This window comes from Falco biarmicus, chromosome 12 (assembly GCF_023638135.1).
Source record: "Falco biarmicus isolate bFalBia1 chromosome 12, bFalBia1.pri, whole genome shotgun sequence".
Taxonomy (NCBI): domain Eukaryota; kingdom Metazoa; phylum Chordata; class Aves; order Falconiformes; family Falconidae; genus Falco; species Falco biarmicus.
Genome location: NC_079299.1, coordinates 17,386,097 through 17,410,567, shown reverse-complemented (window position 1 = coordinate 17,410,567; position 24,471 = coordinate 17,386,097). Strand labels below are relative to the sequence as shown.

General features: G+C 37.6%; 1 protein-coding gene across 1 annotated transcript in view; it reads left to right on the top strand.

The window, feature by feature from the left end:
- Positions 1-24,130, top strand: part of PPP1CB (protein phosphatase 1 catalytic subunit beta) — a 29,586-nt gene extending 5,456 nt beyond the window's left edge. Inside the window, exons 2-8 of the mRNA XM_056356920.1 lie at positions 7,289-7,420; positions 10,825-11,055; positions 11,391-11,495; positions 16,343-16,414; positions 19,879-20,030; positions 21,620-21,754; positions 22,379-24,130. Coding sequence (XP_056212895.1) covers positions 7,289-7,420; positions 10,825-11,055; positions 11,391-11,495; positions 16,343-16,414; positions 19,879-20,030; positions 21,620-21,754; positions 22,379-22,483 — 932 coding nt within the window. The 3' untranslated portion in view covers positions 22,484-24,130. The remainder of the gene's footprint in view (positions 1-7,288; positions 7,421-10,824; positions 11,056-11,390; positions 11,496-16,342; positions 16,415-19,878; positions 20,031-21,619; positions 21,755-22,378) is intronic.
- Positions 24,131-24,471: the final 341 nt, after the last annotated feature.

Sequence of the window (24,471 nt, the reverse complement as noted above, 5' to 3'; positions counted from 1 at the left end):
GTGTGAAATCAGTGGGTAATCTGCTGTTAGAAAAATAAACAGGGAGAACTTAATAAGGAGTTTCTTGTGATGGATGTTTTTGAAATAGTCTTTAGAGAAAGAAAATTGGCAGTTTTCATATGTTTCTCGGAGGACAGGTATTAAACAGGGATAAGGGATAGAAAGAAGAATTATGATTGTTTCTGGGTTTGTAGAGCAGTGCAGGTATTGACCAGTTTAGCTTCGTAAGTGCCTGAAGAATAGGATAGTTGGTTTGACAAATTGCAGTGAAGGCCAAGAGCCCAGCATCAGGCAGTGTGTGCTGGTGTTCCTTTGGTCTGACTGTTTTGTCACTTGAAGGCTACATGATTCAGTAACTTTCGTTTAGATATTCAGCAGCGCAGTTTTTACTTGAGTCATTCGGTGTTACTCACAATACAGCTACATTGTAGTATAAAAGGAGAAAAACACTGGTTTTGTTTAATGTAGGTAAGAGTATTTTTAATACTTATAGTTGCAATTAAAAGCTCATTAGCGACCACCAAATGTAGGCATGTAACTTTTTTAAAAGGGGGAAAAAAGCCACCCACCACTCTATGGTTTAACACCGTGAAGTCAGGCATACTATATTTGGCTATTACTCATAGGGTCAGATGCTGTACTGAAGTGAAGTGGGGTGGGTATAGGGGATCTACTCTTAACTACAACCTGAGGTACCTCTGCGGTATGTGTCTGGTTCAAATGTGAACATAGAAATAAACCTTCTTACTGCCTTCTCTCCACTGTTGCGTGATTTGTCTTAGTACATAGGCTAGGTCGTCTTAGTTTCACAGCACCATTTTCTGTGTGTTTAGTGGGGGTTTTTAATACCAGCTTGATACAAAGCTTTTGTGTGTATATCCAACATCATAACATTAGTTAAATACCTGAGAAATTGAAGAGGTGTGAAAGTTATGTTAAACTGTAGCTTTTTGTATTATAACTTCAGTAACTTCTCTCCTTGGTACTTCTCAGGAGTTACTTCATAACTTTGTAATTTGTCTCTGCCTTCCTTAAAACTTAGGAATTTCATCAGCATTGATTTAGAGGAAAAGAAAGTCCAGCTTTGAGAAAAGCTGAAATTCTTTGTTTCATGAGATTTTTATGCTAGATGAACTTTCCAAGTGGACTAGAACAGGAATTGCTACCAGTTCATATCATACAGCATAGTGAGAGTCTTCTACCTTAAGCTTTGGTAGTTCAGTGAGTTTTAGATTCAAGTGTAATTAAGCAAATACTAAGTATAGACCAACAACACGCGTTAGGGTTACACATTTTGCCTACAGAATGGAGCAACTAACATGATCTTGTCCTTCAACCTTGAATTCAGCAGGTCTTGGAGCTGTGGATGATAGAGAATGACAGAGACTGTCAGTTTATGGAACATCTGTGTAAGGAAGCAGCTAGTGGTTCATGAAAAGCAAATAAAATGGGGGAAGATTGGTGTGGGGACTCTTGCGTGTTTTCAAGGGCTTATTTGGGTATCTCCTGAAACAACTTTACATACTAGTTCGTAATGAAGCTCCTTCTTCATGAGCATTAATACTGCTGGATAGTATATATTTTAAGAATGTAAATTCAAGTTTGGGTAGAAGAACATCGCTTTGTTGTTTGGTTATTTTCCTGGTTAGAAATTAAAGGCTTGGGCAGCCTCTTACTGTGCAGTGAATTTAAGTCAGTCCTGCTAAAATGAGTTCACAAGCAATCACTGTGTTCTTCAGCAAAACACTTACTATCGAGGGCATCCGGTGAAGGCAGATTTATTAAGATGTTAAGATTACTTGGATATAAAAGCACAGTTCTTCAGCAAAAATCTCCTTCGAAGGCTGATTCTTCTATTTTTAGTGGGAAGTTTGGGTGATTTATCCCTAGGAAAGATACAGGGCTTTGCTGTGTACACCATACGGACAAGCTGTATATTCAGCAATATGCTGCTTAGTGAATTGAGCAGAGCTCTGGAGGGCTTCATTATTGTTGTCCACCAGCGTAATGCATGGATGAAAGCCATTCCAAGCTTAGGTCTGTTACAGCAATTCTGAAAGTTTGGAAACTTGTGTTGCTGGCTTAACTCTCAGTGTTTTGCTGCAAGATAGGGAGTGGCTGCTTCTGGATGACAGCTGAACAATTTAAATAACAGAACATATGTTTGAGGAAGTAGAAGAAAATCCAGTGTCGTATTCCTGACTTAAAACCATGAAAATATGTAACTTTGGTTTTAAAAATGCTGAGAGCAGATGACTTCAGAACACGTTTCCAAAGTCAGTGTAGGGGCTGTTTTTAGCAAGTCATAGGTAATGGCACCTTTGACTTCCAAATCCATTCTGCTTCTACTATTGAGAGGCTGTTAAGGATTCATCAAATACTCCAAAGTACTTTAAAGTACAAGAAATAAATAGGTAAATGTTGTAGTTAAATGTTTGGGGGGTGGGGGCGTGGGGCATGTAAGCTTGTGGGAATTGCTTCTGTGTAATTTGTAAAATTGCATGCTTGCAGTCTTGTGTTGTAGTTTGGGGTTTTTTTAGATATACTCTGGCAAAATAGATCTCTAAAGCTGTAATTTCAGAAATAAGCTTGGCTGGAGCTACTGTGAGAAGAAGAACCAGATGCGTATTCCTTCACTAGTTCTAGCCCAAGTTCACATGGATGTATTCTTCAGCCTGGGGAACTATCTCAGTCCCTGTTGTGTTTTGGTTTTTGTCTTTGTACTAGAAAGAAAAGATCAGATCACTAGTGCAGTTTACTGTGTGGCCACACAAATGTATTTGCTTGCCAAAAAAGCTGAGTGTAGGGAAGGAAGCAGGCGGCTTCTTAGCAATCATCCTGGCGCAGTTTTTATGAGGCTTAGGAGAAGTCTGTCTGGGTTTTAATGTTATGCTAAAACCATGAGTGTTTTGTCCAGTGAACAGGACATGTCTGGTATTAGAGAGCACAGTATAAATGCTTAGGACAGCTGTGCATGCCACAGCTGACCTGGTAAGTGAAGAAGCTTCCATTACTGATGCCCCAAAATGAGCAGGTTAGTTACTGTTTCTGGTGTGCCTCTCACTCTTAAGTGTGACAGTGTAGGTTAAAAGTATTTTCTCCAGTTCATGGAAGGATAAGGCAAGAAGTGGTGATCATAGAACTTCCGACAGCCAGGTTTTGACCCAGTTTCCCTAGTGTTACTCCATGCCTCCCCCCCCCCCCCCCCCAATATTGCCTTACATAATCTGCTACTCTAGCATGAGTTTGGAGGGATTAAAACAAATTACTAGTTTTGCTGAAGTTTTTATGTCCTGCTGCTGTGCAACTCATGCTTAGATTACAAATTGCTGTTAGTAGACTTGCTAAGGTTGCTTATCAAAGCTTGTGTAGATGGAGAGACCATTTTAATATTGGTAAGAGCAGCTTTTGGATTGCTATTGTGCTAAAATAATAGCCTGACAGTAAAATGCATATAGATGCTCGTAGTTCTCTTTATTCCCTTCTATGTCACTCTGATTTAAGCTCCTTGCATCAAAGGCTTGTTCTGGCACAGTACTACATGTGTGGGATTGTGTATTACAACAGGAATTGGTGTCCCTACTGAAGACTTCTGTGTAAATCAAAGCTTGTTTACAGCATCTGTGTCTTAGATGAAAGAGAATTCATTTATGTCTAATGTTGAGATGCAGTTTCTGCTCTGGGTAAATGACAGCCATATAAAAATGATGGTTTTCCCAATGCTCTTAAAGGCTTTTTGTGAGCTATGACTTGCATGTTTTAAGAGTGGTTAGCTCAGGTAATTCATAAATGAGTCTGAAAAACATCACTTAAACTCTTGATCTTGTTCTCATAGCCTCCTCTTAAATCTGTTCTTGGGGATTTGGCTCTTGAAAAAACATGGTGAGAGATGCTTCTGTTTACAATCTGTACAGTGCTCAGCTGAGTCAAGGAAACTTGATCAAATTCAAGTTGTAATGTAAGCTGGTGAAAGATTTGCTTAGTCTTTCTTATGAACTTGTACCACAGCCTGTGGCACAGCTGTTCAGGTGATGACTTGGTGAACTTTTCAGTGCCTTTGTGAATCCATCGTAGTGCTGAGGCTCTAGGGTCACAGTAGCTTCTCATTTTTCAACATGTAGTACCCTTACTGATGATTAGGGGGCGGTGGGAGAAAACGTCTTTACTCTTAACTATATTATTGGTGATTATTCCTCATCAAACCCCAGGCTCTGCACTACTTAAGTGTAACTGAGCTTACATGTTTGCTATGTGGAGCTGCTGACTGTTTGGGTGGAGGGTGCCTCTGCAAAGGTGCAGTGGCCCAGATTTGTACCCTTCCCAAGGGCTGGAACTACCTGCAGTCATTAGGCATGTGTTGTCTCATCTTCTGAGAGTGACATACTTGCCATAGTTACAGAAACTTCTCTTATCTGGAGAATCTAAAGTCTGGTAATAAGTTGCTGCCCTGTTTGTTGGTTTGTCTGTTAAGGGCTTGCAATATTTAAGGCTCTAATGTAAAAAGCAAAGAACTACACTATGGCAGTTAATTTTGAAGTCAGGAGTTGCATGTTCGCTGTGTCTTCTGGTACAAAAATCCAGCAGCACTTAAAGCCTCAAACCTGTAATGCCGTTGTTCCAAGTTTAAACCTCCCTTAGAGTTTCAAAGGGGGCTAAAGGCTGGTGTTCTAAGAAATATTGATCAGATCAAAGTTACTTTAAGTATTAAGTCAAGCAGTGCTTTCTTTGAACTGCTGTCTCAATTTTGGAATCTGTGCTTGGTGTGTTGCTACTTACAGTAATATTAATGTTCTGTATGGTGGACTTTCCTGGGTTTGAGTTCTGAAACTAGAGTAGATTCAAAAAATGTGCAGTTACATCACTTGATTTTAATCTACATGAAATGGCTTAATACTGGTGTTGCAAAACATGAAAATAGTTAAATACAGAAGAGAATTTAATTGTTTATCAAAATGGGCTAAAAGAATGCACTGTTTGTAGAGGAAAATAGAGACTGAAAAACTAGTTGTGCTGCATGCTTCTTGTGTGACCCCAATTGGTGTGGCCTTGATGTTGTAAGCCATGGGTTTAAAATATAACAATTGTTTCAAGAAAATGATAGCATTTGTGATGTTAAGACTCTGCTCTTTCAGGTGGGAGCTTTATTATGTATAGGGACAGTTTATTTTGCCTATCAAAATTGTTTCTGGTCTCTGAAAGGGATCATTATAAGCTACTGGAATGCACATGTTTGAACAGATAGAGGTTATTGGAGCATTTTGGCACCTCACAAGTTGGATAGTGAAGTTCTGTGCAAAGCTGTCAACCCTAAGATATTTTTTTTGCTAATAATCCCCATGGGGCTGAAGATATGTCTGTAAGTGCACCACTTAATAAACTTTTGAAATGTGATGAAATGGAAGCCTTTAAGCATTTATTGTTTTCTAGTCACCCAGATTGTGTCCAATATCTGCCATTATATTAAAATACAATGTGAGCCAGTCTCTTGATGCATTGAAGAATAACAAAAAAAAAAGTTGCTAAAAAGCTGTTTGCTTTCTCAAGTATAGTTGAAATCTTTAATTAGCAAAAGGAATGTGACTTACCATATGGTAAATATCACCTGGTACTGATTCAGAGTTTCACTGAAAAGTCCTGTATGCCACACAGCCTTGTTCTTGTGAGTTTCTAATGAGCAAAATATTTCCAGTGTATCCTTACTGCAGAGAGACTATCCCTCCTGGTATTTTGGCACATAAACTGAACTGTCTCAGGATTTAGTTTCACATTGCTTTCCTGCTTGAGAAAACCATTCTTTTCTGCCTTTTCACATGTTCATGTGGCTGCTTCCTGACCTCAGTTTAACAAGTGTCTGGTGTTTATTAAAAATAAAAATTCATTGGTCGGTTATGCAGTTACACTGGGAGAAGTATGCAGTGGTAACCAGAGCAGAGCTTTTTGAGCTTAACACTTTGGACTGTAGTACTAGGTAACCTAGGACAAACTGTTTCATCTTTTTTCCCTATTGCACAATGTAGGTAACGATACTGATCTCCTCTGTAAGGTGTGTTTTCTAGGAGCTAAGCAGAAATAAAAGGAAAAGGGAGGTTATATTTAAAAAAAAAAGAAGTTGCAAGCTTACCTCCTCTGTTTTGGAGAGCAGAAGCAGGCAATCAAGGAATTTACTTGATGTGTGTAGAACTAGTTTTTTGCCATTGTGTTCGCAAATCTATCTTACTAGACTTCCTGAAGTTGCAGCTAACATTTTTACAAAGTAATGTCTTTTTATGTTTGAGTTTGAAAGCATTTGGATTTGAACTGCTGAAGTTTTGTACCACTTTCTCTTGTAGGTACTACCATGATTGTTGCTGCCATCTAAAGCAGATGGCAGAACAGGATGTTCGCCGGTTGTAGACACTGATACATTCTGGCTTACTAGTTTGAACTCTGAAGTTTGGTTCATGCTGAGATGTGAGACTGAACTGGATCAGCCAAAGTGCAAACACATTTGTTCTATTTTACTGCCTCATTAAAGACACATTAAAGCCTCTAACAGAGGAATCCTACAGATATTTGTGGAAGGAAGCAGCTGCAGATGAACTTGCCAGAGGTTGTTGGTTGGAGTGCAATGACATGTGAATGCTTTTGAAAACTTAGTGCTAAATATAGGTCTGAGTACCTGAGTTACTGATTTAGGAATTCAGTTTCATTCTGATTTGGCGTCTTTGGACATAAAGGTTCCAGTAACTTGAGCCATTATGTGGCTTTTTATATGAATGCAAGTTTCATCAAACTTCCATAGTTTTTAGTGTGATGTTCCCAGTATGGCATTTCAGCTGCTAAAAGTGTAAATATGCTTGTGGCTTTTTCTTTGTATTTAGCTACCCATGTTGAACTCAACAGTCCTAAAGAAGTTTATTTTGTGCTAATGTAAAAGTGTTTTCAGGATCTTGATTCTTGGGGGTTTTTTTGTCTGTTGTGAATACTTTAGCATAATGTTAATTTAAACAGTTTTTGAAATTGCTGTTTATCCAAATGTGGATGAAAGAAAGACTTGAGTTGTTCTCTTCTGAGAACCTGATTTAACAGGAATGCATACAGACCTTGAAGTACAGGTTACCACAGACAGTATCGGAGATAAACTTTAGACTTCATTGGAATCCAGAATTCCAACACATTTTGTAGATACGTTGGAGTGTGCTGCTGCCTTTTTTGTGGGATATAAGTTCGAAATACAACTTGTCTACATGTACCTGTTACTGTGTATCTGTGTGATAGTTACCGTCAATTGTTGAACATCTCATTTCAGTACGAGGATGTCGTCCTGGGAAGATCGTTCAGATGACTGAAGCAGAAGTTCGGGGCTTGTGCATAAAATCACGGGAAATATTTCTTAGCCAGCCTATTCTCTTGGAACTAGAGGCACCTCTGAAAATTTGTGGTATGTAAACTTTATATGTATGTGTTTTATGTAGGTGTTTTAATGTAACTACATTACATTATGTATGCTAGGTGGGTTGGAAGGATACAGATAGGCAAGTGACCTTGATTTGGGTGATGTGGATTAGAGCAAGGTCTTCACAATCTTAAATATAATTTTCATCTTGGATTGGATTAAGTTGAGTAAAGGCAGCTAACAGTTGATAGGTTGCTGATGCTCCTGGTACTATATAGGAGCAAGTTCCATTGGCAATAAGAGCTACTTGTACCCTTGTCTAGTGCAGATTTTGCAACTTGTCCTTTGTACTTCCCTAGGGACTGCTTGCACAGAGCTGCTGCTCTTTCAATGGCTATTTCAAAAAGCAGTTAGCTGCTTTAAAAGGCAACTGGTTTATGTTGTAGTTGCTCTCTTGAAAGCATAAGCAAAACAAAGATCTTTACATATTGTGAAATAGAACACTTCAAAATAGTATTGAAGAAAGCATTGTTAGGCTTACAACTGAAAAAATAAAACTGGATGCAGGCTTAAATTAGGCTTAGTTAACATGTAATAAAATCCTTGAGCTTTATAGGAAGTTGTAACGAACTTCGTTATTACTGTTAGATGTGGATAAACCCAAAATGTGTGTTCTTTTACCTTCTTTAAGCCTTTGTAAGATACTAGGCTTCAGAAGTATGCTGTTGTTAATAGGTATGCAAGCTTGTAAAAAAACCTATTGTTAAAAAAAGCGTTGTACTTAGTATTGTAATAATCCTTGAAGTTATTAACAGCAGAAACAGTCTCAGAAGCATACAGTTTGTTGAATTTGGCTTCTTAAAGTGTCATAGTATTAAAATTGAAGCAGTCTTTGAACTTGTTACTACTAACGTGCAGAAAGATAGATCAGCTTCTTCCTGGGCTTCCTCCTGGCAGACATTAACATAGCACTCTCTTACATTTAGAGAGGATATTACCAATTTACAAAGAAAAAAAAACAAAACAAAAACCACTAATGGCAAAGTCATTTTAAAATTACTAATTACTTGGTAGGGTGGGGAGGAAAAACCAGACCACCTTGTCTGACATGAAGGTAAAAATCCAGCTTTACTATGTTGTGTTTATGCTACACTGAAAAGATTGCAGTAGTCTCATCGTAATCCTAAAGAAGAAATAAAACCTCAAATTTAGATTGTACATAAGTCAAGGTCTGCAATGTATAATTAGTATCCTTCCAAGTTTAGTTTCTCATTTGTTTGAATGGAGATAGTTGAAATGAGTGTTAGGCACGCAGTGATGGGGTAGCAAATGTACAGTTAAATAAGGCATTTGTTGTTTTTAGATTGCATTCCAAACACAGTAATAGCACCAGGAAGTGTCAGGTGCATCTAAATTTAATATTGGAGCAATTGTCTAAGGTGCATTTAGATAAAAGTGAAAGGTGATTGTTTTCAGCAAAAGCAAAATATGCAGCTCTACTACTTTGAACTACTATTTTAGTGTGTTCAGGCAATGCCTGAGGAACCATTCATTATAGGATTGTCTTGTCTTGTAATCATGTCAGTTCAAAATAAGCTTTACGTCTTGAATGGCTGTGCTTTAGTGTAAGATGAAAGATACTCTTATGTAAATGTCCATTTTAAAATAGGTGCATTTTTTACTTTAAGGCTTTGTATCTGGTAGAGTTCAATTCAGCTTGTACCCATATGACACTGTATTTTAAAATGCCAGGTGCCTTGAATGGAATAGTAAGTGCTTTTGGCCCCGTTACAAAATTGTTTCTGTAAAATGCTCCTTTACCTTTTAAGTGCTTTGATCCCTCTGGCTCGTGTGTAACTGAAAGTAGTTCTACACAGTAAACACAGTTATAATATTCTTTCGGCTGTATGTTTACTTGATAGTTAACTGGTGGTGATGAAGTCTGGGGAGTGTATTTATAGTGTAGCTCTGGAGTACTAGGCTCAACATACCAATGACTTATTGAGGAGTCATTCTATATTTTCTTCTGGTTGTGACCTGGAGATTTCTAAATAGAGTAGAATAGCAGTCATTCTTGTTGCAATGTATGTGAAAATTATTTTAGCCAGTGAAACTTCAGCTTGTCTGGAATTGATTAGCGGATAATGTTCCCTGTTAGAAGAAAACTGGGAAGTGATACCTCTCCCTCAGTGAGAAGTAGTTAGGGAAGAATGCTGCCTGAAGGAAGAAGTATTGGCAAGAGTAAAGAGGGATATAGGCATGTACTCTTCTTACCACTGTATGCTCTAAGAATGGAACTGGAGAGCGTAAAGGTTTGGGAACCTTTTTTCTTTTGGGGATTATGGATAAAGTTGTAGAGAGAGGTGTTGTGTTGGGGTTTTTGCTTTTTTAAGGCCATAGTAGCTAGTGCTGTACTTAAAGTTGGGATTTTGCCACCGAACAAGCAGCAAAAGGGAAGATGAATTTATGGGATGCTTAGTGTAAGGGACCAGGAGGTACTAAATTTGAATAGCATACAGCTTGTACTGAATGAAGGCTTCTTGCTTAGCTTTTTTTGCATTCAGTCCCTTCAGTAATGAATTTTACAGTCAGCTGGAAGACATTGCATGTATTCTACAAGTTACTGTGGAGCCGTTCTGGTATCTTTGACCTTATGGGCAGCTCACAGATAGTTAGCTTTGGCTAGTCTGGTGTGATATGCTGTGGTGTTTTAATCACCACACGGAGCTTTTTCATGGAAAGCCTGCTTAATTTTAAAGCTGACGGTGTGAAGAGTAACATGAGTTATTTTTCCTATGATATAACTGTAGCGTTGTGTATCTTTTAAGGGACATCAGTCTTTGAGTCTCTGTACTGTTTTTATATGAATAATTGCCATCAAAGGAGGAGTTACCCTAAGTGCCGGGGAATGGAAATTTTAGTACAACGATGTTACAGGGGGACAGGCAGCTGGCGTTTGAAGTAGGTGCTCTCTGCCAGCGCAATGTTCTGTTTCTCCCCAGTCTGTCTAGATTCTTTACTGATTATTTTTGCAGTAAATAATGTGACTTAACTTTTTTCTTTCAACTTTCATTGTCTTCCTGGCCATGTAGCTGTTCCATTAGAGCTTGTCTTTCTGACCTTGTTTTAATTTGAGTAAGTTAGAGCTTGGTTAGAAAGCTTATACTTAAATGTGAAGACTTCTGTAGTTTTTGGTGTTCGGGTTGGCTTCATGACTGACATAGCAGTTCTGCAGATGCTGTGGGTTATTTACATGTAGTAAGTACTTCAGTTTGTAATATTAATGTTGTTCTTGCCTTTCTGATACCTATTGCCTGTCTGTTTTTCAAGGAAATATTAATGCTTTTTTTTAAGATCAGTTAATAAAAAGTTATTAGCTGACTTGACTTCTTGATTTGTGTACTCTTGATGTTGTTGCACTAATCCTCAGTAAACATTTTCTTACTCAGGTGATATTCATGGTCAGTATACAGACTTGCTTCGATTATTTGAATATGGAGGATTCCCACCAGAAGCTAATTATCTCTTCCTTGGAGATTATGTAGACAGAGGCAAACAGTCTCTGGAAACAATTTGCCTATTACTGGCGTATAAAATCAAGTACCCGGAAAACTTCTTTCTCTTAAGAGGAAATCATGAGTGTGCTAGCATCAATCGGATCTATGGATTCTATGACGAATGTAAGCAAAACCTATTCTTTTGAAAAGACTGTAACAGACTAATACTGTGTTTTGGAGACATTTCTAGTAGTGACTCTTATACTGCAAGAATTTTAATATTCTGTGAACCTGCTTTGAAACTTCTTAAAAGTACATTTCAAACCAAGGTTAAAATCTCACTCTAGAGAATTATTCTTTGCTCTTCTGTCTTTGAAATGCTGTTGCAGGAGACTGAAACTTAAGTACACTAACAGAAGTATAGCCCTGCAAAGACAGTTTGCTAACATTTTTGGTCCGGTTGTGATATGTATCGCATGTTGGTCTTCTGTTTCTAATGTTGCACGCTGTTCTTGTAGGCAAGCGGAGATTTAACATTAAGCTGTGGAAGACCTTCACAGACTGTTTTAACTGTCTGCCTATTGCAGCCATTGTGGATGAGAAGATCTTCTGTTGTCACGGAGGTAAGCTGATGACTGCTTTTAAAGGCTGTGTCTAAACTGATATTTGGGTTAATGCTATACCAAAAGGAGTGTGGATGTGCATACTTGATATTTAGCTGGAGATGTTTAACCTTATATTGTCTGTAAAGGCTGCTGTTACACCTTGTGCTTTTCTGTGTACCTGGCAGCAGACAGATGTCATTCTTATCTGGTACACATGGCCCTCTGTGCCTGAGGGGCAAGTGTATCTATAAGTATTCCCATCAGTATATCCCTCTCTGGAGGATACTGAATGCTAGAATTCTTGCCTAATTTGCCATGACTCGTTGCTGTTACTGTCTATTGGTGCAGCCTTAGCTAACAATGGCATGCCTAGCACTGAAGTAAAAGAGTAACTTTAACAAGTAACCCCAGCTCTATAGTCTTGGCCTCATCTGATTTCATAAGATGTTGTGGAAGGGACCTCTGAGGTCACATAGTCAAGCCTGCTGCTTGAAGTAAGACATCTGTTAACGTTAGAGCAGGTCGGCTATGGCTTGCTGTGACTACATAAAATGATTGCTATTGGAAAATCTGTGTTCTGTGGGCAGCTGTCCCAGTGCTGCCCTGTTGTTGTAATGAAAAAAGTGTTTGGTGTTGATCTGACTGAGGCTTGTGACTTGTCAGAATATTGGAACTTAATTTGGTGCTTTTCTTTGTAGAAGGGGACCCGTCATGTTTTTACAGGCAATGATGCTTACAGGTTTTCAGGACCTTGCAGAATCAAATGATGAGAATTTCAAATTACCTGTAGGAAGTGCCATCCTGCCTCTTTGCAGCTGTCTTCGAAAGGCCCTCCATTAATAAGGGACTTGATGCCTTGCACTGAGTGATCCAGAGATGGCCTGGTGTGTGTCCCACTGTCAGTGAGATAATTAGAGATCAGTGGAAGTGAGAGCACTGCGGAAACCTCTAGTTTGAACAGCTCCATTTGGAATTAGAAATAACAAGCACCCACAATTTCTAAGCAGACTCTTCCAGACTTTGTGAGGTTGTATTGATGGCTGCCATCTTACCTTTATTAATTACAGGTATCTCTGTAAGAGCTTTGCCTGTGTGGAATGTGCTATAAAAATGATCCTGGCTGCTCTTGCAGCTTCTGTTGAAAGCTTCTGCCTTCAGTGCCTGCTAGTATAAGCTGTCAGTTTTATGTATAATATGCTCTGAGGTATTATATCCCTGTAAATACAGAATTAATGCAATGACACAGTTGAGTCTGCCAGTCTCCAGGTAGCATTGACATGTTAAAGGAAGTACTTGTTTTCTCACAGGTCATCTTTTCATCTTCTCAATCAGTGTGATGTCTCTCTCTTTTTTTTCTTATTTTAAGAACTGGTACGTATCTTATGAGCTAGATCTCGTAATTTTAAGAATGAGAAATACAAAGTCACTTCTGCACCAAGGCAGCCATCAGTGGTTAAAACTATGTAATAAATTAGTTTCCAAAAAGCTGATGAAGGAATTATTATTTCACTATCATTATACTTTTTTGAATTTTGTTCTATTCGAGAAATAGTAGAGGATGAATAGTGACAAAATACTGTGGTATTTCAGACAGGCATAGGTGGGTGGGTAGAAGATAGTCAAGAAAGCTTAGCAGATAGAGTAGAATGCTATGTTCTGTGACAACTGCTAGTTTTGTGTATATATGCACTTAAGACCTGAGTTATGAGCAAGAAACCTATTTTTTAAAGAAAAAAATCAATGCTTTTTAATAAATGTATGGGGCATAACTTCTTGTTTAATCAAGCAGAAAAACATTTATTTTGTGCATACTATGCTTAAAGGATCTTATGAAAAGCAATATTTACTATTTTATTGAATGCTAATTGTCCCTTAAACTAGTACAGTCTTCATCTGTAACTGAAATTACTATCATTCACAACCGATTTGAAGCTGTGAAATAAAGTGAAAAGATTACTAAATGTGCTGTGTGCTCCTGATAAATGAAAGTAGACATTCAGCACAAGTAAGTTTTCCCCTTTTTCCACTCTTCTCCAATCCTATCCAAACTGCATTCCAGATCCCATGAAGTTACGGACTGTCAACGCCTCTTCATGATGTTACTACTATAATAAACACTGAGGCAGCAACACAAACCATTCAACTCTGCTGGAAGTTGAAGCTAGCATGTAGATATAAGGTAGGTGCCTTTTTTACTATATTGCGCATTTTTGCATAGTTTATTTTAAAAATTTGTCCTCTGGGATATATAATAAAACTTTGCAAAACCGCATAACATAGTAAAACAAAAGGCACCTAACTTAGCCAGTAGGCTACCAACAATAGCTTGAAAACCTGGGTCAGCTTTTTTACCTAGACTTTTCTGGGCATCTGCTGTTTGGAGTTCTTTATCACAGTATAAATCAAACCCTTCTTGCCATCCCTGTCTCCAAATATTCATGCTGCTGAAAGGATATTTCATTGTATCCCTTCCATCATCTTCCTCTCTCTTCCCTGTCTTTCCACACTGCTCGTACAAGCCATATTTTGGCCTTTTCTTCAGGCTGTCCTCTTGACTTCTGACTTTGCTTTTTATCTTGCTTCTTTAAAGCTTATTCCATAACCAGTCCTGACGTACCCCTTTTTCTCTGCTTTGTATTCTGTACGGTATTGTCCTCTTACCTATGATACCACTCTGTAGTTCTGTTCTTTAGAGACATTATGTGATTACTTTCAATTTTCTGTAAATTAAGTCCATGTTGTAGTGTCATGTTGATGGAACATATTGTTGGATTTAAGCTCTCAGATGGGAGTCATGTTAGCTTAGTAGAATACTGGATTGGCGTAATATTTTCATGCTCTGGAATTCTGTTTTTCTTGTGACGATGACAAGTATGTTGAAGGCTAAGTCTACTTGATAATTTTACATAGTATCCAAAGACACCTGAAGAGCTTCCTGGACTACACTATAAAAATAAGTAACCATCGCTTTTACTTTACCAATTCCACTTGATCAGGGAGTGGTTTGTATCTAGAGTCTGGATTTGTTGAGTCTGCCAGGAGTATACTGAAAGATACTTTTTCTGTGCTTAGGTGTCCTTATGTGAGAAGGCAATTCAATTGTGTACTGTTCTGTTTTCTTTCAGTCCACAGTAGGTTGCAGCAATCACTGTAGTAGCAGCAGCTTGACAGTGATCTTTAGCCTGTGTTTGTATTTACTTAATGTTGATCATGTACAGCTTCTGTCTGTAGATCTGAATTTCAGACATTAGCTATTTCCTTTTGTGCAGGGGGAGTGAGGAAGATATATGGGAGAAGATGACCTCTTGGGTGGCTACAAAGGGGTCTACAAACATGCAGGCATTTTCTGGGGTTTTCCTATTTTACATTTGTAATTAGACAGAAATAAACAGCTACAGGGTTGAGATATGGTTTGCAGTAATGTTTTCTTTTCAAGAACTTCATGTTTTGGGTGCAATTTGAAATGCTGAGATCTGTAACCTCATAGAAGGTCACGAACTGACTGTGTTTATTTCAGAGATTGTCCATTACTGTCACTGGGTATGGTGCAGAGTAGAATCCACATGCCTTTGTGCTAAAGTAATGTGCATGCAAATAGATCAGATCCAGGGAAGGAGAAGTGGTAGGTTAATCAAAGTTTAAAAGCTGGTTACCTACTTGAATTGGTATTAGTATACCTGTATTGTTGTGTGAGTAGACTTAATCAAAACTGCTTTGATATGCTACTTAATGTAAGATTTCTGCCATCCTTCACAACCTCAAGGTAATACTGTGAAGACAGCTTTAACAAGCCAATCTAGAATCATAATACCTGAAAAGTTCCTCAAGTCTTTATATCAAATATATTGGAGTCATTGTTCCTGGAACACACACGTTGCCACTATGCAAACTGATGTCAGTTTAAATTATTTTACACAGTGGCTCCTTTCCAACAACAGGTTTTCTTCTACAGTGTTCAAAGTTCTGGACTGAGTCAAAAGGATATGGCTTGTTAATATGAAGTATGTTTCATCACAAATAGGTTTTCATGCTGTATTTCCAAATTTTGCGACATTCTTAATTAGATAGTCTTGGCCTAAGTAATTTAAGTCACTTTAGGACCTTTGTTTAAGGATGTTAAGATGCTAGAACATCTAGTAGGTTCTCTTCCATGCCTGTCAGTCTCAATTAGAAAAGCTCTAGAGTGTGTACTTTGTGTTTAAAGGGTAGCTTTGGAAACCCATGCTTTGTCTGTAATTGCATGTTAATATGGCAGAACTACAGAAAGAGCTGTGTCTTTGTGATAAATGATTTTGTGCTTTTATAAATGACAAAGCAGTTGAGCTGTAGTTGATGACTGCCTCTGAGCTCCTTATCTTTTGCAGTGGCACAGTCTAGTGTTTTGTTTATGGCATCCAGTAACTGCCGCTCAGCTGATGTGTGGTGAAACACTGAAATACAGTGATGTGACTTACAATTCTGGTCACACCTGCAGGCTGCTTTGGCTTGTGGTCTGTTAAAGCTTGGTAGGGGATTTCCCTTTAGCTTTCATGAAGAAAGAAGGTCGCCTGCACCTAGTTTAGTTGTTAGGTAATGGGAATGCTATCCATTCTAGTAAACTGTTTAAGAGGATGTACTTAACTGTAGAACTTTGTGCTGTGTGGCTGAAAGGATGGTAAGAAAACAAAATGTATTGCTAATTTCACTTCCATTATTCTCTGTTCTTCTTTCAGGGACTTAATTGAGTTATAGCAAACTGTTTTTTGTTTATATTGCAATGGAAACAATGGATGCTGTGTGACCTTGAACTTCTAATTGTGTATTCTCTGGAACCCTTTTTACAGGTAAAACGTGTAGATAAGTCACTTGTTTTCTTGTACTTACAGGACTGTCTCCAGATCTCCAGTCAATGGAGCAGATTCGGAGAATTATGAGACCTACAGATGTTCCTGACACAGGTGAGTGACATGGAATTTACTGTAAATGGGTCTTAATGATGAAACAGATTTAATCAATTTCTGTACAGGCAATGCAGTGACTTAACACAACCTCTGTTCGCTGTGTAGTGTTCCTTGATGTCTGTGTAGGGTGTGAGTCTTGTCCCTCATGATGGCTAATTTACCTGATAGGTTGGAGGCTATTGCCCACATTGTTATTGCTTGTCGTAACAGAGTAGGATGCATTATCCAAGTTTGGGTACCTTATCTACAAGTTTGCCTAAAACAAACGTAGAAATCTAATAAAAGATCAGATGAAACTAAACAAGCTGGTTTTTTTCTTGCCTTGGTTAGTCACACCCAAACCTTTTCGTTTATCAAATAACATAACTGTTTAAATCTTGCTGAGTATTTTTTAAAGTATATGGGCTTTTCTCTACTTGGGGCTATATCTGTTTCTTTAAATTTGTGAAGTATAGATATTGCTTCACTGCTATTGGTATTTCAATTGCTTCTATCAGTGTGTTAGTCCTGAAATTTTCTTCCACTGATACGTTAATACCTTGTATGTAGATGCTGGATGCAAATTGCCAGTGCTTTCTCTACAATATTGTTTTGACTGGTTTAATTAATCATCTTCCTCAGTGTCCAATTTATTCCAAATTTCGTTACTAGGGAATTGAAAAGAGTCAAGCAGTACTATGGGGTATTTCTTGAAGTGTTGATTTCAAGTGGCCTGAAATTAACTTTCAGAGGAAGATACCACATCTAAACCTTTTTTTGAAACACAAATTCTAATTACACCTAAAGCTTGGAATAGAAGAATTCTACTTCCTATAATGTTTTTCAGTGCTGATGCACAGGAGTAATTCAGGGACTAATATTAATATACCTGCTGTCCCTTAAACAACATTTCTGTGCAAGCTGGTATATGCATACTTGACACTGAGCAGCATTACTAGACTGGTGAAATGAGTGTTGCTGTAGTGAACATTACTACCTTGTTCTTTGTTTTATGCTATTTATTCACTCAGTGCATAACCAAATAAATGTCAGTACAGACGAGTCAATCTTCACATTGATCAGAGCTCTCAGAAAAGATAGTTCTGTCACGCTAATACTACTGCTTGAGCCACCCCCACTTCAGGAATGCCCTTGCAGAATGTAGTTCTGGTTTCCATGGACACTCCGCTGAAGTCATCTGTATTCTTGGTGCCTCCTAAAAATAAGTGTAGAGATTAAAAAAAAAAGGCTTTTGATCTACAGAATGGTTTGCAGTGTTAATTTTGCTTTCAGAAGCAATAGCCGAATGTTTACCAGCAGGGGTAAAATGAAATGTCTCATCAGAGGCGTGTGTGTATATGGTATGGTGACATAAAAGGTCTTGGCCTTTTGGACTCACTTAATGCAACCAGTATTACAGAATGGATGTAAATCTTGTGGAAGAATGAAAAATTCACAGAATTGAGACCACTTCAGTAAAGTTACAAATCCTTAAAAGCTATCCCTTTGTGGAGGGATGTCGTTCGGTGAATGTGTGTACTGATACAGAACTTAATGGTAGGTGTTCATGTGGCTTGTGCTGAGAACATCAGATCATTATGATGGTTTTGTCTAGCCTAATGGGGGAAAAAAAAAAGCCTTTTCGACTAATTTAAAGACCTCCTCTTATTTTGGTGGCATTTTTATGGGGTTTGGAAGCTGTTTGCTCAAATCTCTGACTCTGTATTCCAACCTAACAGTTACCAAAGGCTGATTTAGAGTATTTGTATTTTGTGAAGCCAAGGTGTAAGTGATGTGTTTTGGTCGGTGTTGCCAACCATTTGCTTATTAGGAAACTGTAATTCCCTCTTTTGTGTAACCTTGAGTGCCTCGTATCTGCTGTGTTGTGGTATGCTCCTGGTCAGCCTAACCTATTGCAATGGTAGATGTTGCATGTTAAAATATAAACCTACTTGGCCAACATAGTTCAGACAAATTTGTTGCAGGGCTCTGTTAACACCACTGCTAAAGGTTATAGTATAGACTTACCTATTGCTATGTGTAATGCTAAACATTATTTGATTCTTGAGGAGAGACAGAAGAGGAAGTTCTTCCTAAGGAACTGAAAGAAGCAGCTTCTGTCAGTTGCTGCAAGTTCATGATCAGAAACCATTAGGGATTGCAGTGCAACTATTGTTTTAAAAAACATGTTACTTAATACAGAACTAAATTTCAGTAAAGTAAGTTTTTGTCATATGCTCTCTGTTGTATTCAGTAGTTTTTCTAGATAGATATTTTATCTAAAATGCAGTTCTACTTGGTCTGTTCTTATAAGATCTTAGCCTCTGCTAGAGAGGAACTGCAACTGGCACCAAAGACTATTTGATAGCTGTATGTAAATACGAAGTGGTCCGGTTGTACAGTAGGCTTCAGGCATTAATTTTGCTTCGTTGTAACTTGAAGGATGTGTTACTTAAGAAATAGCAACTTCAGTATTTTGTTTAGCAAATAACCAGGCATAATTGTAAATCGAACTTCTCAGTGCTTGATAAAGGAGCTTGCTGGCATTTCTTTCAGATTGTGAAACAATGCTCTTAAGTGTTTAAATGCCCAAGGATTAATCGTTGCAGGTAAAGAAAGTACAATTTCATGGAAAACTATGAAATAACATTTTGAATGCTTTTTGGTTTGTTTGTGTTGTAGTTGAATTGGCCTGGTTCTTTCTCGTGTGAAAACACTTTCGAGAGTTCTATGTATAAAGGCATTGCAGTCGATCTAGAGAATTTTTTTAAGTGCCAAGTTTTAAATCCACAGTTAGCTGACCTTTTGTTGGCAGCAGAAAAAAAGAAAAGATTGTGACCAGTGCTAAAATGCCAGAGAGGCTTATTGTTTTAATTTAGATTCCAGACTGGTTGGCATGAGGCTTTTTGAAAAAAGGTAATGGTAGCCCAAGCAAACTGGAAGTGCTACCTGAAACAATGTCTCAGAATTTTGCCATGTTAAATCTTGATTTCGTCACATCAGGTACTTCACCTTAGGTAAGAAGGGTAAGAATCAAATCTGTTCCATGTTCAGAAGCTTGTGGTACGAGTTTATTTGCTGTACTTAATGACTGGCTTTGCGTAGGATTTTAAAATTTACTGCCGCTTTCAAACTAAGCTTTCTTGGTGACCTGTGGCATTTAAAATGCACTCACTGCAGTATTTTTAAATCTCTGATGCTCACTGTAAACATGCTGAATATTACAATTAAATATTATTTCAGGGAATTCTTTGGCTCTGACTTGTTTCATTTCAAGGTACTAGCAGCGGGGAGGGGGGAAAAAGATCTCCAGGCTTAAACAGACCATATCTTTTAACTGAGTCACAGTTTAAGTACTGCTAAATTTGTTGCGAAGGCTTATTTTCTTTAAAGAGCTGCTCTGATAATTAGTGTAAAATAGTTTTATTGCATAGAATGATACCTCCTAAGACCGGTGTCTTCACTTGTATTATCTTTCAAAGGCTTGCTCTGTGACCTGCTGTGGTCTGACCCAGACAAAGATGTGCAAGGTTGGGGTGAAAATGATCGTGGGGTCTCTTTCACTTTTGGTGCTGATGTGGTCAGTAAATTTCTGAATCGTCACGATCTGGATTTGATCTGTCGAGCTCACCAGGTATGAATTATGCTGCTGTCTCTTAAAACCTCTTGTAGACTTCATGCCTCTGCTGCTTATCAGTAGGACATATTTGAAACTTGTGTTGCATTGTGTTACTGTTAGAAAGAAAAAAAAAATTCCTAGTAAAGGGGGGCTATAAGGCAGTGTCCTCTTGACTCATACTGAACTGAGTGTTTACTGTCTGTGAAGCAAAATGCTAGCACTAGATTTCTGCATTGGTCTTTGTTTTGTATTGTCCGTTTCGTTACTGTTGTATATGGATGTCAGAGGTGAAGTGTCCAGGTTTAAAGTGGCAAAGTGACTTGAACTCGCTTTGTACACTAAGTTTCAGAGCTCTTCCATTTCAGTAGTAGTCTTCTCTGGCCGTTGTGGCTTAAACTGTCTCTGCTTCACTTCGTGGAAGTAATAAATGTATTTTGAATGTTTCTATAAACAAGTCTGTACATAAAAACTTTCAGTTGCCTTCATTTTGATTCAGTTATCTGGACTACTTTGGCACAGATAGTTTGAATTACTGAAATGTGTGGAAAGCAAGGTTATTTTTATCTTTTAAGTACACTTTCTTGCAGTTTTAAGTTGCTTTATGCAGGTGTCCTAGTTAGGTGGACATTAGGTTTCAGTTCCCAGTGTAACGTTTCAGTTGCATTATATAGTCAATATTAAAAGCTCTCTCCTGCTGTGAAACAAAAATAGGCTTTTTATTCTGTGTCACTTAGGCTTGGGGGTACTATCAGAACACTTATTTCTCCTTGCAGTTTTACTGCTAAACATTAGAGAAGATTAGTCAGTGTAAAGAATTAATACTAAGATTTCTCAGCTGCTGATCAAGATGGCTACCAATTTCCTGTATTCATATAGTCACTTGAGTTCTTTATAGAAGTAGTATAATGTCTTTTAAAAAGATCATGGAGATTGGACCAAAGCAAGCAGTTGGTGCGCTAGTTTCACTACATTACAACGTGAGGCTTCTATATTGGGGAAGAGGGAATATCCTTAGCTGATGAATCATACTATTTACACTATTTTAAAGCTGAATTATGCTCTTAGAGAAAATACAATGGAACCACTTTGCTTTTAAAGCATCAAAATTGTAAAAAACCCTGCATTTGAGCTTTGTACATCAACACTTTTGTGAATGTTGAAACTTGACAGTTACAGTTGGAATGAAGATGGTATCCAGATCTTGTGTGCTCTTAACTAACAGGTCAAACATCCAAATACTGTGTATAAACCATAATATGCTGGGAATCTTTAAACTGGCAGTGCATAATAGGATTTCAGCTATAAAAATACCGATCGGTCAAGCTGATGCATATTTAGGTTTAGAAGTGTCAGACAGAGTAAGCTACCTGGTCTGGCACTCGGTGTCCAGATGAGACAAAATGATTGAATCTTCCTGTCTGAAAGCCAAGGCATAAAATACCTTTTTGATGAATTCTTGTCATCTCTTTAAGTTCTGTTTGTCTCAAGACTGGCTTTTTTCTTCAAAATTTGTAAATTTTTTTCTTCAAAATTTGTAAATTTTTTTTCTTCAAAATTTGTAAATTTTTTTTTGTGAGCTGTATTGATTTCTCTGGTGTTGACAGGTGGTTGAAGATGGATATGAATTCTTTGCTAAACGGCAGTTGGTCACCCTATTCTCAGCTCCAAATTATTGTGGAGAGTTTGACAATGCAGGGGGCATGATGAGTGTGGATGAAACTCTGATGTGTTCCTTTCAGGTATGATATATTTGTACATTAAGTATTACTTTAGGTGTTGGGCTACATGGACTGAGTTAGTCTGCTTATTGATACTTACGGTTAGCCTAGGGTAATTAGAGTAATAATTTGAGCTACGGAAAGGACTGCACAGCAGGCTGGTATTTGTGGATAATTAGAACAGCAAACCGACTGTTCTCCAGAGAACTATGTGGGATTCACTATTTTACAAACTCCTGCATATGAAGTTATTCCCTTTATTCAGATGGTCATTTAAAAGTTTAATTAGGTGATTCTTTTCAGTCATACCTAGTGATCAGAGTGCGTAACTATGCAGTCTAATGGACTATTGGAATCCTTTTAGTGTGGTTACTCTGATCAGCTTCTAATCCCTACTCCTTCCTGGACATGTTTTCAGCCCTTTTTCTTTCCCCTTCCCACCCCAGTGTAGCGTAGAACTAAAAGGATTTAGAAGTAGTGCTATTGTTGTATGTAGTATTAAGAAATCTTTAAGATTATGATGTGATTTTCCCCCACCCACCCTCACCCCTTGTTCCTGCTGAATGAGATTTCATGTTGGGTTAACAGTATTTGAAATGTTCTTAGTTGTCATTGACTCAAAAGAATTTCTTTATTTTCTCTAAGATATTGAAACCATCTGAAAAGAAAGCCAAGTACCAGTATGGTGGACTGAATTCTGGGCGTCCAGTCACTCCACCTCGCACAGCTAATCCGCCGAAGAAGAGGTGAAGAAAGGAATAATGTAGAAACATCATCAGATCTGTCAAGGACAAAACTCCATATTACAGTATATAATAAGTGTGCACTGTAAAACCATCCAGCCATTTGACACCCTTTATGATGTCACACATTTAACTTAAAGAGACGGGTAAAGGATCTTTATTAATTTTTTTCTAGTAGAAAGATGTGCGACACTATTGTAACAAGTATAGCTCCAAGTTCTAATATCCAGCATAGAGTAAAAAAAAAAAAATTAGGAAAAAACTATTGCAACTACATATTCACATTTACCACGGTTTTTAAAGTTGACCAGCATCCCAGTTAAAACTTGATGTAATAGTTAAACCAGATGAGAGCATGATGTTCCATTTGTGTAATGTGGTCTTATTGTTGCTTGATTGCTTTTACTTTGGTTATTTTGTAGCTAGAATGATGCAAATATGGTATCTAGTCTTATTTCACGGCTCTCTCTTTGAAATTGAAATAAGGAAGGGGCTTTTTAGAACAACCATGGATCTCCTATCCTCCCCCTTGCCCCCTGTTCTCCATAATAATGCCACCTGAATGTGTGCCCCATTATAATGCAAAGTTTATAGTATGGTAGTGATTAAAAGGCAAACTTAAGTCCAAAACGAACAGACTGGACAGCCTGACAGCCAACATAAATTGAGACAGAAAAACCTGTCTTGACTTTGACTTAAACTGCCACACAATTAATTTGTGCACTACACGATTTTAAATTATTGACGTTACACTGTGCTATGGCACTAGATTTAACTTAGGACAAAAATGGTATTGCCTATTAGTTGGTAACTTGATTATGTGGTACCTTGGCTTTAGTTTTATTAGCATGAAACACCTTTGGCATGCTTAGCTTCCAGGTAACTCCCTACCTGCATCAAAATTCATCTTACATAGTTCCACAGAACATGAAGATCCTTTTTTGCTAAGCCTTTGAAAGCTGACATTCTTTTTCATAAGAGGGTGTGTTTAAGTGGATATTCATCAACAGACAGTAGGCTAGCTGAGGAGTGGTGAGCTGAAAATGCTATAGGAATGTCCAACATGATTATAAGGCTTATGTCACTTAGGATTATATCCTTTGGATTTTCATGATCAAATTTCATATACTATTGTATAGACTTCTGCTTTGTAGTGTACTATAGTAGCAATAATTTCTGTACATGATCAAGAGTTATGCAGTATTTCTTTTCACTTCTCTCCTTTCTTAAAAGAGTTAACATTGGCAAATGGCAAGATTCAGAGAAGATACAGAATTTATAGTGGATAAATGAAAGGCACAGATTTGTGATGCTTTAGGATGCAATACTTATTGGACATAACTACAAAAGCTTTTATTGAATATTGTCAAATTTGTAAGATTCTTTGGGGGAAGGCTTCAGATTTATACCATTCTAAATGTGCATCAGTAGATGTAAAACTTTTGACTTCAGTATTGTCTTTGAAAATGTTAAATTGAGGATTCTGGTAACTTACATTTTATGAACTGGCACATTATATAATGCAAGAGATATATTGATTTCTGACACAGTGAGCAAGTTCTTTAAAATGGATTTAAGTCTTTTCTAATTCCATTTTGTTTTAAATGCATATTTTAAATGTAGTTTTTTCATTTAGTAAAAGTTGTCTAATTCATTTGAATGAAGTCTGACTGGTTATTTTAACATATCTTACTGTTACTCAAGAAGTGTGGAGTTTGTTGATCTTAAAAGAAACAAAAACACAACAAAGAAACAACTAAGCCAAATCTTATAGTGTATACATCTGTTATCGATTTATATTGCGTTGGTCTGTGGTTACAGTGGTTTGTTTTACACCACCTTGAAGTAAGCACCAGCTTCAATACATAGGATAAAATGTAGACTTCTTCCAATATTGCTTGAAAATGCTTGTTTTTGAAAGTCAGTGATGAAAGCTGTTTAAATGAGAGTAATTTTGGTTTGTGACAGGGTAATCAATGAATCTATTGTGTAGGC